Source organism: Sminthopsis crassicaudata, chromosome 2, assembly GCF_048593235.1.
Source record: "Sminthopsis crassicaudata isolate SCR6 chromosome 2, ASM4859323v1, whole genome shotgun sequence".
In the NCBI taxonomy this organism is placed as follows: domain Eukaryota; kingdom Metazoa; phylum Chordata; class Mammalia; order Dasyuromorphia; family Dasyuridae; genus Sminthopsis; species Sminthopsis crassicaudata.
In genome coordinates this window covers 613,618,987-613,638,199 of record NC_133618.1, presented here as the reverse complement: position 1 = coordinate 613,638,199, position 19,213 = coordinate 613,618,987, and the positions used below count along the sequence as shown (strand labels likewise).

The following is a 19,213-nucleotide window of genomic DNA, read 5'->3' as shown; positions in this document are numbered from 1 at the left end:
TAAATATATTCAAATATTTTCAACCTCAATACATTTCACCTCAGGTGTCAAACAAGCTGTCAGCTTCTTTCACTGTTCTCATTTGGGTACCTTTCTTTGTCTTTTCCAATTGACACATGAGTAGCTGTGGTTTTCCTATGCAGACTGTCACAAGCTATACAATATCACTTATCTAGTGACACATTACAACACTGGACTTTGTCAGGGCCATCTATATTTCAACTATTTGTAAAATGCCACATTTAAAAAGTAAATGATAATCACAAAGCACTTCTCTCTGGAAACAGAATGACAGCCAGTAAATAAATACTCAACTCATGTCTAAGGTGGAATGAATTATCTTTAAAATGCCAATCAAACCTTCTGTCTTCTGACCTAACAGGAGCATCTTCCTTCAACTCCTAAATATTAAAAACAAAAACAAAAAAATTTACTTTTAAATTAGTGTGTAACTGCGCAAAAATAAATAAATAAATGAAAGTATTTCATTAATTGCAATAGGTAAGCTATTTGGGGGGCAAAGATCCAGGTGCTGTTACTAGAAAATGAGAACTTATTTACAAAGAGGTTTCAGTAAGTACTTTCAAAAGTGATGATCTAAAACACTTTCATTATAAACTAGCATTCTCCATGTTAAAAAAAAAAAAAAAAAAGAGTATAACCTGAACAATAAGTCTAATACATGCACAGAATGATATTAGGAAACTACAATGAAACATGATAAAAACTCAAGCAAAGGAATGGGAAAAAAAAAAAAAAAAAAAAGCTAGAGTATCCTATCAGCAGACATTTACAATGTAATTCATTTCCAACTTTCCTTATACCAGTTATCTAAGTCACCAAATGATTGACTGGCCTACATATGGAGGCTAAGGGGGAGAGAGAGAGAGCAGAGAAGGGATGTTTCTTTTAGACCTGGAACAGTCTAATCATCTTATAGAGACCACTGTCTCTCATTGTTCCATCTAAACCTACAGAAGTTTACTTAGATGAAATATCCCGAAACCAAACAAACAAACAAAAAGCTATTCAGTCTTTCTGTTTCTCCCAACTATCATAACCAACCTTCACATAAGTATCTTTCCTTAGCAGATGGAAGACATGGACATTTTCATTTCATGAAAAACTTTTTTTTTGAGAATTTGTCTAAAATATTAACAAAGGTTTGTGCCTCAAATAAGAAAAGCTAAACATTCATTATTCCTTCTTTTCAAGAATATTTAAGGAATTCAGTTAACTGAAACAATTCTGTAAATTATGTCAAGTATTAAGTCAAATCTATTGCTGGCAAAACTAGGAAATGGGCATCATCTGTTTTAACCTTAACCCTCCAAATTAAAGAAGGCTCATATTTAAGTCAATTCATATAATTACTAATCAACTATCCTTTAAATCTAAATAATTTTAATCATAAAAAAATCTAATCTAACATATTCTTATCAAGAATTTAGTCAAAAAGTGTGACTACTGGGCAAAATTAAAAGAAAAATTAAATTTTAGAGGGGAAAAAACCCCCCCAAAACCCACTATAGCGTTATATTGTGCAGGGGCCCTGAAATCAGAAGGATCTGAATTCAAATGTAGCCTCAGACACTTAACACTTCCTATCTGTGTGGTCTTGGACAAGTCACTTAACTCCAGTTGCTTCAGCAAAAAAAACAACGACTATATTTTTGCAGGGGAAAAATTAATATTTCTAACACTTTTCAAATGAGGGCCAACACTTTGAAGAAGACAGCAGCTTACAAGAGGACAAATTCATTGCATTTTATTTTTTTGAAAACTCATGCAACTTTTTGACAATCCAACCCTATTATGATCTTTCAATTATATTGTCCATATGGATTACAACTTCATTTGAAAATGTTCTTATCATCTACTGGTTTTCAACAAATAACCGAGGGGGAAATGTTGGTCTTTGCATTTTTTAAGTGGTACTGTCAAGAATTAGGAACTGAACACATAGTTTTTTCTATCTTTTAAAAACTTTTCGTATACAATGTCCTCCTTTGGCTGCAACCATTGCTTTTACATGATTTAGCATTGATTCTGTTATCATTCCTTTCCACCTGACTCTCAAACAAAGAGCCAAAAAGCAGCAGATAAGAGATGCCTCTCAAAGACAGCAAAAGGTTAAGTGGCATGGCCAGGGTCACACAACCCTCTCCCTAACACTGCACCATGCTGTCTCAAACGGTTTTCATAATAAAGAGGCCTGAATTACAGAAACTGTCTCAGACCATCAGAGAGACATGGCAGCCAAGGAGAGCCTCAGCTCAAAGTACGAAGTAATTGGCAAAACATGGCAAAGGATGACTGAAAACTAATGGATATTACTTTACAAACCAAAAATGGCAGAGAAGAAAACCAGTCTTTAGAAAAGGTGGCCTAAGAACCAGCATCACAAACCCAGAGGTGAAGAAGTACTTGGAAGTCACAGGGTAATCACTTCATTTTAGGAATGAGGAAGCTGAGGCCCTGAAAAGTTACTTGCTCAAAAGTCGTAGGTAATAAGCTTCAAAAGTTGAATCCCAACCTAGGTCCTCTGACCACAGAGGCAGCGTTCTTGAAAAGAAATAATGTAAAAGTATTTTTACAGTGATTCATTTTGGGCTAGGATGACATTGAAGTGACCACATTTAAATTCTGTTTCCAGATGCACTATGTGAGAAAATACCAATATCACTTAAGATTAAGTCAGGAAGAATAACTGGACCTCATTAAATATATTAAAAGTTACACAATTTTAAATGTACTCAGGGTTCTATTTGTAAGATATCTCAAAAGAAAATGATCACTGATCATGCTTTATAGCTCTAAGAAGATATCAGCAAATACAGTAGCTGCTTTTGAATATCTCTGGGAATATTTGGGATTTTGCAATTCATACTTCTAGGATATTCTCAATGGAAACATAACGAGAGATCCCATTTCTACAATGTCATAACTGATCTGATTTTTCAATATTTACCTCAGAAAGAGAAAAAAAAAAAAAGAACCTTGAAGGCTCTACACTGGCAAAGCTCCTTCCAATTATGTTTTTAAATTATCCAGCTCTAAAAATATATAAAGAATTGACTCAAATTTATAAGAATACAAGCCAATCACCAAATGATAAATGGTCAAAGGATGAACAATTGTCAAATGATACAATTAAAGCCATTTTTAGTCATATGAAAAAATGCTCTAAATTACCACTGGTTAGAGAAATGAAAATTAAGATAACTCTGTGGTACCACTTCATACTTCTTAGATTGGCTAAGATAATAGGAAAAGATAATGATATAAATTAATGAAGGAGATGTGAGAAAATTGGAACACTAATGCATTGTTGGTGGAGTTGTGAATTGATCCAACCATACTGAGTGCAATTTGAAACTATGCTCAAAGGGCTATCAAACTGTGCTTATTCTTTGATTCAACAGTGCCACTACTGGGTCTGTGTCCCAAAGAGATCATTTAAAAAAAAAAGGGAAAAGGACCCATATATACAAAAATGTTTGTGGCAGCCCTCTTTGTAGTGGCAAGGAACTAGAAAATGAGCGGATGCCCATCAGATGCAAAATAACTGAATAAGTTATGGTATGTGAAGGTTATAGAATATTATTATTCTACAAGAAATGATCAGCAGGATGATTTCAGAGAGGTCTGAAAAGACTTACATGAACTGATATTGAGTGAAGAGAGTAGAATCAAGAACAAGAAGATTATATGATGATCAACTGTGATGGACTTGGTTCTTCTCAACAGTTCAATGATCCAAGGCAATCCCAATAAACCTTGGATGTTAAATGCTATCCATGCCCAAAGAGAGAACTATGGAGACTGAATATGGATGAAAGCACAATATTTTCATCTTTTTTGTTGTTTGTTTTTTTTTCCTTTCATCTTTTGATCTGATTTTTCCTGCACAGCACAACAAACATGGAAATATGTTTAGAAGAATTACACACTTTAAAATATTGGATTGCTTGCTGTCTATGAGCAGGAGTAGAGGGGAGTGAAGGAGAAAAATTTGGAACACAAGATTTTGCAAAGGTGAATGTTCAAAACTATCTTTCTATGCACTGAGAAAAATAAAAAATAATTTTAAAAAAAGGAAAAACTACATGGAAGAGATGGCATTTAATCTGGGCTTTTGACTAGAGATAGAAAGTAGAGTATTCCAGCCATAAAAAAACCCTATGAATAAAAGTAGAGAGACTATAGAATATGATCAAGAAATGAAAAATCCAGTGTGGAAGACTTCACTGAACCGACGTTGAATGCAACAACCAGATCCAAAAGAGCATTCGTTGTACACAGTAACAGCAGCATTTTATAATGATCAACTTTGATAGACTTTGCTTTTTTCAGCAATACGCTGATCTAAGATAATTCCAAAAGATTAATGATGAAAAATGCTATCCACATCCAGAGAAAGAACTATGGAATCTGAATATAGATCAAAGCACACTATTTTCACTTATTTTTTCTTTGTTTGCTTTTTCAACTCCCATGGTTTTTTCTCTTTTGCTTTTATTCTTCATTCATTAGAGGACTAATGTGAAAAGATGTATAACCTTTATCAAATTTTTGACATCTTAATGATTGGAAAAAGAGGGAGGAGGGAGAAAAAAAAAGGAAATCAAAATCATATAAAAGGTAATGTTGAAAATTATATTTATGTATAATTGGAAAACAAAATATTAAGTGAGGAAAATAAAAATTTTTTAAAATAATTTAAAAAAAATCAGACTCATGATAAATTCAACTACAGAGATAACTTTGATAATCAAGAGAAATATAAAATTAGAAATTCTTTGCAAATATTTAAAAACCTACTATGTCTAAAGAAGGATAAGTACATTTAAAAACACAACAAAATCATAAGACTAATAAATTCAAATATATACAAAGTAGTTCAATCAAAGTTAGTATAGGAAAGAGAGTAAATAATAAGGCTGCTCAACTAAGATGTTTTCTAATGTTATGGAAGATGTCTCTCATAAAGCAATAGAATTGCTGATTTATGCTAAGATTCTCCAAGTGCTCTTGAGCCCTGGATACAGTAAAACCTCCACAAAATACACAAAAAGATTAAAAGGAAATCCTTAGAACTATAGAACAAGCAGATTGTCCATCAAGCTAACCCATCAATAAGTATTTTGGAAGAAATAAAGGACAGAAGTATTTTCCTGAAATAGTATTAGAATCTGCACACTATTGGCCAGAGAGCTTAATTTGAATTCTTAGCAAAATTCCAGAATATATACTAAACTAGAAAAATCTAGAAGTGTTCACAAAGACTCAGCACCATCTCATCAAGAATAGGTCATGCCAGGTTAAATTTATGTTGTTTTTTAGCAGCATTATAATCCTAAAAGATCAAAAGATTGTTAGAGGGCAGGGGCAAGGGCTGGCCCTGTGAATTCCTTGATACAGAGAAACTCCAGGGAGAAAAATATTCCAATACAGGTAGACATGTACTACAGAAAGCACTACTGAGTTATGACTTTCACAGAGTCCCACAACCAAATATGTAAGAAAGGTGATACTTTTTTTTTATATATCTTTTACAAGGCTAATTTGGCTAGACTGCTCCAAGAACTATTCTTCCTTTGAACTGTCCTTCTTCCACCAATGGCTAACAGCAAAAACAAGGGAAAAGGTAGGAAAATAAGCTTCTACCTTCCTACCCCCACACTCCCAATTCCTACTGCCAAGGAGAATGGGAAGAAAAAAAAGGGGGGGGAGGGGGAAAGGAAGAAAAATACATTTTTATTTTTAGCCTAGCTCTAGGTACCTACCAAAATATCCTGAATTAGGAGGAATGTTTTTCCATACTTCCCCATCCCATCATCACATACTCCCTTCTCTCAGTCTTCTTACTTCTTACACAGGCCATGGGATCTACAACTAAATCCCTAAGTTTAAGACCAAGGGGGTAAATCCCCATTCCTATTGCCAAGATTATACTGAGGGACAGGTTATAAATTGACATGTGTCTATGTCACATATATTCAGAATATTATAGAATAGTATAGCAAAGTATAGTATACATATGGCAGCCAAAAAAACCTAAAAAAAACAAAAAAAAGAGCCAATATAATTTTAAGCTACAGAGATACAACTTCTACAATAAGTCTGCCAAAGATCATTGTATTCTGTTCTGAACAAGTGAATTCTGAAGAACTAGGTCCAATTCTGGAAATCATCATTTAGAAAGGGACTGATAAACTATAAAGCATCTGGAGGAAGGCAATCAGATGATGAAAGACCTCACACTGAAGGAATCTAAAGTAGTTATCATAGAGATAATTTTAGAGGGACATAATAGTGATTTGAAGAAAACTATCATGTGGAAGGGACATTAAATTTCTATCTAGAAGATAGAATGAGGAACAATAGGCATAGGTTTCAAAGATTAAAATGTAAGGCATGATTAAAAACAACAACAACAACAAAGGTACTTCAAAGAGGAATATGTTCATAGACCCCTTGGTCTATAGTGAATAGTGAATTCCTTGTCATTGGAGTATTTAAAGTAAAGTCTGGTCTCATCTATCAAGAAGGGGACTCTTGACTCAGTATGACTCCAACTCTGAAACTCTATAATTCTGATTCATGGGATTTAAATAGTTTTTTCTTTGTTTTTGTAGGATGGTCTGGTAATAACCATCATTTGCAATATTTTATGTATATGTTTATATGTAAATGTATTCAAAATTCCAAAAAGGAAGCTTAAAAATTGAACTCTGATTCCTAGTTTGTGAATTAGAAACTAATTTTTTTTTTTTTTGCTTAAAACTGCATTTATTAGAGGAAAAAAAAATGCTATTTCCCACATCTTTCTACTGTGATAATCTGAAATTTAATTACATGGTCCTTCAATAGTCTGCTTTATTTGCCAAAACTTACCTCCCACTACTGTCAAACACAAACTCTGTTTCTGTTAAGACATTTTTTCTAGTCACATCCATCACATATAATTCACACTTATGTACCAACTTTAACTTGCTTTGCTCCTAGCACAGAGTGGTTTTTCAACTCTCTCTCTCTCTCTTTTTTTAAATACCATGGCCTATCTTCCATCTCCTTAATTTTCTCATTTCCCTGATTATTCCCAAGTCAAAAATAATCTTCTTTCAGCTGCTAATGGCACTTATACTGTTTCATACAACTCACCAGCATCTAATTACATATAGTTCTGACTATTCTCTGGTGTTTTGATTGTCCAAACACAATGCAAGCTATTTGAATGCTACTACAAGTTCTGTCTCATATTTACATCCCTCTTATCATAACATCAAGTACAATGTAAAGTACACAGAGATACTTATTGCTCTGATGTGACTAACAACATTTAATCCTTTGAGATAATCATTAATTTCTTAGGCCAATGGGGTATTATTTATTAAATAAAAATACAAAAATTTAGATGCACATGGAACTGTGTGAAGTGCCATACCAAGCTGTCCTGATTTATGTCCCAACTGCTTATTCTTAACAAAAAAAAAAAAAGATCATGGCCTAGATATACATATAAGAGGTACATTAGAATAGATATGCAGATGTTTAAATGTTATGGTGGTGCTTAAAAAAGAGGAAAAAAATTATGCTCTTTATCCTTCCTGAGATACAGGAAAAGATAAACAGACTTTCAAGTTCCCAGTCTACATCCAGAGTGTGAAATTTAGCAGCACCTAAGTGATATCGATTGTAGGTATTGCAAATTGTTAGATTAGAATTAGAACATCTAAAAGAGTATTATAAAATTAAAATCGTTCTGAAACAAATGAAGTATAACAAATTGGGAGACAAATAACCTGTACTAAATCTAATTCAATAAATTTGAAGCATAATACTTAATCTTGCCAATAGCCAACTAATCAGCATGCATGATGATTCATGCTATATGTATCTATGTAACTTTTGAAAGGCAGGCAATTCTTCTACACATATTTCCACAATTATCATGCTGCACAAGAAAAATCAGATCAAAAAGGGGGGGGGGGGAAGAAAACAAAAAGCAAGCAAAAAAAAGTGAAAATATTATATTGTGATCCATATTCAGTCTCAAGTACTTTTAAGCCTACTTTTAAAAGTACTTTTAAACCCAAAGACTACCCATTTTAGTTTGAATTTTATGATTTCAAAAGTTTTTGATTTTTAAAAATTCTTTAAAAGAAGACTCATTCAACTAGTCAACCTAAAAAAAATCACTGATATTTTTATTAAAATTCATCAAGCCTCATCCCATCTTGATTTAAAAAACCTCTTGTATACATGCCAAATGTTCTTGTTCTTTAATGATAAAAAATACAATAAATTTGCTCCAAAATAGGAAATGCTATACTCATACTACATCCATTCACAAAAGAAAATTTATTCCTCAAAATTTATTAATTTGAATTAGTACTCACTAGTAATCTGAATTAGAATATTAGGTAATGATGCTACATAAATATGGTTATTGAAATGATTTAAGACAAGGGTTTTTAACTTTTTTTACATCTTGGTCCTCACTGGTAGTCTTTTTAAGATTATGGAATCTTACTCAGAATAACGTTTTAACTGCATAAAATAAAATATAGAAGATTACAAAAGATATAAATAAAAATAAAGGCATGCTTTTCCCATCCAAGTTCCTGGACCCTTTGAAACCTAACCATGAACTCTGGGTCAAGAACTGATCATTTAATGGATCTTTTCCATCCATGAATTATGTGTTATTTTTATAATCATATAATCCTATCCATCAATCACTTGTAAATCAACACCAAAGAAAAATGTCATTATACATAAGCCAAAAGATATTTTCAGTTCCTTAAAGACACACTATCATCCATCTTGACTTCTGCAGGAAGGCAAAATACAACATGAGAAGATTAGAATAGATGCTATCTAACAATAAAAATTTTTTTCTTGTATTAGAGATAACAATATGGATTTAACTTGTTTTGACAGGAATCACTCTAATCTTTTACTAGTTTACATTTTTTTTAAATGACACTTAAAATTTCTCTTTCTCTATATGAATGCAATTTATAAATCCATTCAAAGAGAGCTTCTCAGATAGAATAAAGCAGACATAACATCAAAGACATTGTGGGTTCAGTTCCCAACCACCAAACAAAGCAAATACAGAAATAGTCACATGATTTTTTTTGTTTCCCAGTGTGTGTAAAAGTTATGTTTACACCATACTATAGTCTATTAAGTATTCAATAGTGTTCAATCAACTTTAATTAAAAAATACTTTATTGCTAAAAAGAAAAAAAAAAAGCTAATCATCAGCTGAGCCTTCATTAGGTCATAATTTTTTTGTTCATGGAAAGACTTATTAGCTCAATTTTTAGATAGCTCTTGATTGATCAAGGTGGTAGATTGCTAAAGGTTGGGGTGGGGGTAGATGTAGCAATTTCTTAAAATAAGACAATGAAATTTGCCACAATTAACTAACCCTTCATTTCATTTGAATTCTTAAGAGGTCACTGTAGGATTATTAAATGGCCTAATTTCAATACTGTTATCTCAGGTTAAAGGGAGGCCCAAAGGGGAGGGAGAGAGGCAGGGGAACAGCCTCTCAAGTGGAAATAGTTAGAAAACACTTAACATTTATAGAATAAGTTCACAGTCTGACACAGGGATGGTCTGTGACAGCTCTAAGACAACAGCAATAGTAACAGCAAAAGTCCCAATCACTGACTAAAGATCACCTTAAAAATACAATTGAAAATGTCTGAAATAGTGCAATAATTGTCAAAATGTGTCAGAGGCATGATGTGAGCACATGCCTTTGGAAAAATAGTGTGAATTAACATACTTGACTCAGGGTTGACCCAAACGTTCAATTTTTGGGGAAAAATAAACAGTCCACGTAGTATCTACAAAGCACAATAAAGCGAAGTACAATAAAACAAGATATGCTTATATTCAAGGCAATAACACCAGATACAAATTCCAGGATGTACAATGTCAGTCAACTAAAATGCATATAACACTATGTGCTAATATATAGATTATCCCATAAATTACACATTAAGTAACTTTCTGCTTCATTCTGAAAAGTCTTTCTCTCAATAAGAAAGAAGGATGCATGAGCCTTGGATGCAATTATAAGGCTAATGTGAATGCATGTATAAACATAAGCAAATCATTGGACATCTCTGAACCCAGAGTCATTTAGTGGTAAATGTAGTGGTCACAGTATATATTCTATTAAGGATTCTGAACCTTTCAAGCATCATGGACCCTTACAGTAGTCTAGGAAAGTCTAGTGATTGTTACATATATTCAAAATGGAAAGAAATGTTAATTTCAGCAAGAGGTAGTGAAAATAAAGGTGTATATTTTTTCCTCGTACATGTTCAAAGATCCTCTGAAATTTAGCCACAGGTAGATTGGAGCCTTCAAGTTAAAAAACCTTAGAACAGCTGATTCTAAGGTTCCTTCAACCTATACTAAAGATTAAAGGGTGAATTTGAAAACCATTTTCCCAAATGCTTTCATGGCACCCCCTTGTGGCAAACTCTCAAAGAAAAATAATACAGAAAATTTTAATAATACAAATATAACTAAATGAAAGTAATTGCTCAGAGAATTTTGGAGTTAAGAGACCCTAGGGTCAATTCATCCAACTTTCTCATTTCCACTATATATAAAGAAACTGAAATCCAGAATAATTAATGGTATACACCACATGGTTACAAGGTTGGTAAAAGACAAAGCAAACAGTCCAGATAATGTCTCTTGGCTCTCAGGCTAGCACTATACCACACTGTCTTTTTAAAATACACAACACTTTTATTTCAAGTTATATTCAATTTTTAAAATCTAGGAAAATGAGAATTTGAATAATCTTCTGGAATTATATATTACAGGATTCTGACTACAATCAAGTCTAAAATGTAAGATAACTGGAAAATGTTTCAGAAAGTGCCACTGAAATTCTTTTGAGTCGTATAATCTATATGGAGCTAGAAGGGCACAGTGACAGTGCCTAAATAGTAAATAGACACCAATCTTTGAATTAGAACTCATCTTCCTGAGCTCAAATCTGGTCTCAGATACTTCCTAACTTTTTTACCTTAAAACAAATCATTTCACCGTTTTGCCTCGTTTTTCCTCATCTGTAAAATGAGCTCCAGAAGGAAATCACTCCAGTAACTTCGCCAAGAAAACTCCAAATGTCATGAAGATCAGTCAGGACTGAAAGGAATGAACCACAAGGCTAATGGAAGGTGGGGGATCCACCAAGGACAGCAGATGCAGACCTCAGCCTTGAAACTAATCTCTGTGAGTGTGACTCTGGATCCAAAGGCACAGGGAGGAGCCAGAGTTAAGGGAAGTCAGCAAAATGATACAAAAAAAGCGGATCTGGCCTGCATATCATGTCCACCTACAAGTGGTTCTGGAAATTCTCCATATGTGGCAGGGTCAGAAGCACTTCTTAGGACAGTAACCTCACTGTAACACCAACAATAACTCCAGAAGAAAGCGCACTCCATAACAGCAGTGTTGTTCAGAGTTATTCCCAATAACAAACACTTGAATCACCACAAAGAACCTTGGGACAAAATGCCATCATCCTCCAGAGAAGTGCTCTCCAAGAAAAGATACAAGTGTGCACAGTGTCTGCACATCACTAATTGGGCCAAACAAGGCCTTTTCAATTGTGGGCTAGAAAGCGAGGTTGTGAGAGAAACACTAAAAACAAAAAATATAACAAAACAAAACCAAAAACAATAATAGCTAGCACTTACATAAAAACTTAAGGTTACGAAGCACTTTATAAATATTATCTCATTTGATTCTCACAATCACCCTGGCAGCTAAGTGCTATTATTATTCCCATTTTACAAAGCAAAAAACTGAGGCAAACAGAAGTTAAATGACTTGCCCAGGTCACATATTATGTCTGAGGGTACATCTGAACTCAGGTCTGCCTGACTCAGCCAGTATTCCTATCCACTGCACTGCCTAGCAGCCTTTAACCACTTAGAGGTAAATGCCTGCTTTATGGGTGAGAAAACAATCCTGTAAAGTATGTATTTATTTTATAGATAAAAAAATTGAAACGTAGAGAAATTAGGGACTTGCCTATGTCCACTCTACTAGTAAATTCCAGACGTGGGATTTGAACTCATGCCATCTTCACCCATATTCAGCACTCTATTCAGTATTCCCATAAAAAAACTAATGAGACAAAAAACTAAATAGGTGCACTATTATCTTGAAACAGATCTCAATAGCAGTGTTACTCTTGTATCTCTGACTCTTAAGAAATTAATGGAGTCAGATTTGTATTATTTTAATTAAATTACAAGTACCCTTACATTTTTATCAACAGATCCAATTAACTAAGATACAAAAATACAAAAGCTAATTAATTAATTGCATCAGACAACCAGATTTTAAGCTAATTGCTATTTCTTGTTCTAAAGATATATGGGTAAAATGATATTTTAGATTCTTTTAGATGTTTATTTGAAAGACAATATTTTTAAAAAGCATATTTTCTTCTTTTCAACTTCATCTTTCAGGTCAGTAGGTGGCACAATGACCAACCCAAAGTTCCTGTGAGAATAAAATGAGGTACTATTGGTAAAGCACTTAGCATGTGCTATGCACTTAGGCATTTAATAAAAGTTTGTGCCCTTCCTTCCCCATGAAACTCTAATGAGATACTGCAAATAAAGCACTGGATAATTATAAAGTGCTTCACAAATGTTTCTTAGAATTATTATTGTCCTCAAGTATATACAAACATATATACATATACATATACATATACATACATACACACACACTCTCTCTCTCTCTCTCTCTCTCTCTCTCTCTCTCTCTCTCTCTCTCTCTCTCTCTCTCTTTCTCTCTCTCGTTCATGGTTTTATAGATATGGAATATCAAGCTGGAAAGAATTTAAGAAATTCCAGCATACAACCTTGATGGAGACAGTTCAGGGCTATGAATTCTAACTCTTGGGAATACCAGTCTAAAGTCCTCACTCATCATCCTTGGAAGTGATTTCTTTGGAGATACTGCCTGGCAACTGTTTTTGCTGGCCCTAACTGCAACAACTACTGAAGACACAAAAAAGAAAGTTCTTGCAACCAAATTTCTAGATATTATAAACAAATTCAGTTGTTCAACAAATCAAGAGATTGACTTAATTTTTATTAGAGGAAATGACAGTTAAGAAGCAGCACTGCCATATGCTTTTGCCTCTATACCCAAAGTCTCATGTGGTCTTGCCATCTGTCTTGGAGCCACAACCCTTTATTATGAAATTTCCTTGAGAGCAAGAACTTTACTAATAAGTTCCCCAATGTTTAGCACATAGTAAGCACTTAATAAAAGCCTCATTCATGCAATCCCCCTTATTACCAAAATGAGAAAAAGGAAACTAACAATGGGAGAATCCCATGGCCAAGATCAAACAAGTGAGTTAGGAAAAGAGATTGATTGTGCAGAATCCTGGACACACACCTCTAAACACTTTTTTACCTACATCTCACTAGATTTTTTTTTTTAATCTCCATAAGTTAAAAACATAAACCAACACCAGATCTAAGTCTAATTATTAGATGAAATGCAAGAATGAAAATCCTTTGTATGCAATTATTATACTCTATTTCCTGTCAACTATTAATGTTTTTTTTAAATTGTTATAAAAATCAACTTTATTCTTAAAAGCATTATGGCATAAATTTATTTGGAGAATTTAAATAATTCATTACAAAGAATAATTTTCAATTTAATTCAATGACATTATGCAAATATATAAATTTAATATATTGTACTAGAAACGCTAGCCTTGGCAATAAGAGCCGAAAAAGAAAATCAAGGAATTAGAGTAGGTAATGAGGAAATCACACTATCACTCTTTGCAGATGACATGATGGTATACTTAGAGAGCCCCAAAAACTCTGCTAAAAAGCTATTAAAAATAATTCAGAACTTTAACAAAGTTGCAGGATACAAAATAAATCCACATAAATCCTCAGCATGTTTATACATTACCAACACAATCCAACAACAAGAGATACAAAGAGAAATTCCATTCAAAATAACTGTCAATAGTATAAAATATTTGGGAATCCATCTACCAAAGGAAAGTCAGGAATTATATGAGCAAAATTACAAAACACTTGCCACAAAAATAAAGTCAGATTTAAGTAATTGGAAAGACATTCAGTACTCGTGGATAGGCCAAGTAAATATAATAAAGATGACAATATTCCCCAAACTAATCTATTTATTTAGTGCTATACCAATCAGACTCCCAAGAAACTATTTTAATGACCTAGAAAAAATAACAACAAAATTCATATGGAAAAACAAAAGATCGAGAATTTCAAGGGAATTAATGAAAAAAAAAAGTCAGATGAAGGTGGTCTAGCTGTACCTGATCTAAAGCTATATTATAACGCAGCAGTCACCAAAACCATTTGGTATTGGCTAAGAAATAGACCAGGTGATCAGTGGAACAGATTAGGTACACACGACAAAATAAGGTACAACTATAGCATCTAGTGTTTGACAAACCCAAAGATCCCAACATTTGGGATAAGAATTCATTATTTGACAAAAACTGTTGGGAATACTGTAATTTCCAGTATGGCAGAAATTAGGCATGGACCCACACTTAACACCACATACTAAGATGAGATCAAAATGGGTCCATGATTTAGGCATAAAGAACGAGATCATAAATAAATTAGAGGAACATATGATAGTTTACCTCTCAGACTTGTGGAGGAGGAAGGAATTTATGACCAAAGGAGAACCAGAGATCATTATTGATCATAAAATAGAAAATTTTGATTACATCAAATTAAGAAGCTTTTGTACAAACAAAGCTAATGCAAACAAGATTAGAAGGGAAGTAACAAATTGGGAAAACATTTTTACAGTTAAAGGTTGATAAAGTCCTCATCTCCAAAATATACAGAGAAATGACTCTAATTTATAAGAAATAAAGCCATTCTCCAATTGATAAATGGTCAAAGGACATGAACAGACAATTTTTAGATGTTGAAATTGAAACTATTTCAACTCATATGAAAGAGTGTTCCAAATCATTACTGATCAGAGAGAAACGCAAATTAAGACAGCTCTGAGATACCACTACACACCTGTCAGATTGGCTAAGATGACAGGAACAAATAATGATGATGTTGGAGGGGATGTGGGAAAACTGGGACACTAGTACATTGTTGGTGGAGTTGTGAAAGAATCCAACCATTCTGGAGAGCAATCTGGAATTATGCCCAAAAAGTTATCAAACTGTGCATACCCTTTGATCCAGCAGAGCTGAGCTTATATCCCAAGGAAATACTAAAGAAAGGAAAGGGACCTATATGTGCCAAAATGTCTGTCGCAGCCCTTTTTGTAATGGCCAGAAACTGGAAAATGAATGGATGTCCATCGATTGGAGAATAGTTAGGTAAATTATGGTATAGGAATGTTATGGAATATTGTTCTGTAAGAAATGACCAACAGGATGAATACAGAGAGACTTGGAGAGACTTACATTAACTGATGCTGAGTGAAATGAGCAGAACTAGGAGATCATTATACACTTCAACAATAATACTATATGAAGATATGAATATATCTTATAATCTATAATATATGATGAAGTGGGTATCTTCAACATAGACAAGAGCTAATCCAATTCCAATTGATCAATGATGGACAGAATCAGTTATATCCAGAGAAGGAACACTGGGAAATGAGTATAAACTGTTAGCATTTTTTTTTTTTGTTTGTTTTTCTCCCTAGGTTATTTTTACCTTCAGAATCCAATTCTTCCTTTGCAACAACAACAACAAAATTCGGTTCTGCACATATATATTGTACCTAGGATACACTATAACATTTAATATGTATGGGAATGCCTGCCATCTAGGGGAGGGGGTGGAGGGAAGGAGGGGAAAAATTCGGAACAGAAGGAGTACAAGGGATAATGTTGTAAAAAATTACCTTTACATATGTACTATCAAAAAAAATGTTATAATTTTAAAATTAATAAAAATAATTTTAAAAATAATTTAATAAATTTAATAAATGTAAAAAACCCAACAAAGTTGCATCAATTCTAAAGTATCAACAATTTATATCTTAAGACAACAGTATTCAAAATACTCCAAATATACTTAAAATGACATTCTCCTTTTCTCTAACATAATGGAAATTTATTTTTATCTTCCTGTGGAAAACTGCAGTATTAAAAGTATTGATTCATTTAGAAGATAAATTATAGCAAGTGTTTCAGATTTAATTTAATGGAACACTACACAGGAGGGCCATAAAATGGCATATTCATTCCTGGTGCTCCCAACAGCTGGGAGGGAGGAAGGCTAACATTAGCACTTAAGATGCAAATAGCACTAAATAAAAGCCACTTCAACTTAGCAACACTTTTGCAGTTTAATTTCCAAATAAAAAATGTTCAAATTACATTTTGGCATATACAGTAGTTTACTCTGACAAAATAAATAGATCAATGATTACATTCCTGACCTCCATCCAAATGAGTATATTAACATAGGAAAATCCTGCTGACCTTAATCTTGGGGATATAATGGGTAAATGTGAAGTCCTTATAGATTCAAAATAAGTGTTAGGTAATCTTAAATAACTTGATGTTTTAATAGGTGTCATTAGCTACAGAATTCATCACTCAAATCATAAAGTAAACTAAAAGGAAAGCTTTTCATGACACTAATACAAAAATGAATTTCATTCCAAAATTCGACTAACAAATACCATACTAGATTTGATAGTTTACTGAAATTTTCTTTATTCTATTTTGTCACATTGAAGAACCAGAACTGTGCTTAATTTAGTACTGTGCAAAATTTAAAAGAAATTAAAAGAAAAGCACTCACAACATCAGTTAAACATACATAACACTAAATCGTTGCTAGAAAAGACTACTTAGAAACTTATAATAACCTAAACCATACAATTGTCCCATTCAAACCAAATCTGTTTTCTTTAAATTTTTTTAAAAGATTATTAGTCACCATTTGATATTAAGACATGCAAATGAAAAAGAGGACTTCTTTTCACTAAATCTAACAATAATGTCCTCTTGTACTGTAAATTGTCAGCATTCTGTCAAACACGAAACTTGTCAAAACTTCTTCTGCCTTTACTCTCTGAATGCATCAATCATTTCTCAACAAGGTCACCATACTAAAGGAAAAGGCAACCATGTCAGAGCATTCTTGATTAAGGAGAGAAAATATGATTGCTTTAACTCACAAGAAGATTCCTATAATATCTTAAACAGTGGCTTCTTTTACTGCCACTCCAGAGTATCAAATTTAAAATTATCTTCACAGAAAAGTAAATCACAATATTCAATTTGGGTCTGAAAGATAACAAAATACAAATGGAACATCTGCATTTTTCTTATGTTCTGGTGACTTTAGTAAATATAAAGAGAAAAAAAATTAATAAAAATAAAATTCTTTTAAAATATAATAAACACAAAATCTTAAGGTCAAACAGAATTATTTCTTCTGCAGCATCAAAAATAAGACCTTTATAAAGAGCAAGGTTTAGGGATTTATTGTGAAAACATAATTCCTTCTCTAATATTCCAACAGACTGAAAACCTGAATTATGTATTTTATGCCCACCTTTCAGCATCATACATGCCAAAACTCAATAAACCAGAACCCCAAATTACTCATACTACAAAGATGATAGATTATTTTGGATTTTACAAGAACCTACTATAAAAATGGACCTTGACTCATGATGATTAAAGGTCAATTAAGACAATCAAAGCAAGCAGGAGTGATATTAAAATGCATTAATCTGCCAACATCAGAGTGAAAGACAACCAGTGGAAAACCTAGTTATTGCACCCTTGACATGGTCTGACATCTGCCAGGATGCAGCAAGTGACTACAGTCCCAACACAACATAAGAGAAAACATTTACTTCAAATACTTTGAATTATATCATATTTCTGTAACACTCATTCTTCAGTATTACAGAAGTTCAAATTTATATTTTTAAATCTATATATGTGTGCATATTTTTTACACACCTGCTATTTCTATAAAATAGTTCACATATTTATGTTAATTTTTAAAATATGATACATTCAAAAGACAGTGGTCTAACTTTTCACTAAAAAAATCAAAAGGAAGACATATAATTGCATAGATTATGAAGACGGAGATGGACAGAAGTCCACTGAGTTAGTCCGTCAAATGTATATTATAGTAGCTAATTTACATAGCACTTAGCAAACATTATCAACATGTTATACTGCAGTATTTATAACTTGTACATGAGGTATTGTTGGACAATGATCTAAAACAAAAATTAAATGGAAAAACTACAAGTTTAGGAAAATACAAAGTACTTTTATGATTCCCAAACTGCCTGCTATTACAAAAGTTCCATCTTTTTATACCACAATTCTCCCAATGATGCTATAAGATTATGAATCATAGACCATCATCTCAGAATTAAAATTACAAATATCTGGAAGGGAAATGTTATTTAAAAAAGAGAGATGGTTAGCAGGAGGTTAAAATACAAAACATGACTTGCATAAAAGAAGTGGTACAAAAAGACATCAATTCTAGCAAAGAAGGCCTGACAGATTGCTAAAGCAAAGGACAACAGGTAACCAACCTGAATGCTATATTATACTCATAAAATATCAAAAGAACTATAGGAAAGTCCCTAAGATATTGGGTAGATCCTATTTGAAGGATTGATAGAAAGATGTAGTCAGGTACCACAAAGGGAATTGTAATCTCCATTAGTAAAGTAAGATAATGAATCCACTGATGTATCAAAGTCTGGAACAGAAGGATCTAAATATGTTCAGACAGCTAAGGGAACTTGACTCATTTAAAGTTAAGATTTTATGAAAATTCCAACAATCTCCATTCTGAACACCTAAGCTTTGCCCCTAATATACTTCTTTTTAGTAATAAAAAAAAGCTCTCATGATAGCCAAAGATGTCAAAAGTATCACTATAGCAATCACTAGGATACTTATTCCTATAATGCAATACTGCTCAACAGCTACCTTACCAATATAATTTACAACAAAGTTCTTATTTAAGCATTTTGAAAGAAAGCATTGGAAACAGAATATTGTTTCAGAGGTTAAAAAAAAAGTTTATATTTTGTGAATGTTTTCTTAGGTAATAAAATCATGAAAGATTTCCCTATAGGGCAAAAAGTT

At 32.8% G+C, this 19,213-nt stretch overlaps 1 protein-coding gene across 3 annotated transcripts in view; it reads right to left on the bottom strand.

Annotated features, from left to right (window-relative positions):
- Positions 1 to 19,213, bottom strand: part of PARG (poly(ADP-ribose) glycohydrolase) — a 116,771-nt gene that overhangs the window by 74,990 nt on the left and 22,568 nt on the right. The window contains exon 8 of one of the 3 annotated variants that reach the window (XM_074296085.1): positions 317 to 401. The exons of the other annotated variants lie outside the window; for them this stretch is intronic. Within the exon in view, the coding sequence (XP_074152186.1) occupies positions 317 to 401 (85 nt within the window). The remainder of the gene's footprint in view (positions 1 to 316; positions 402 to 19,213) is intronic. 3 annotated transcript variants of the gene reach the window in all.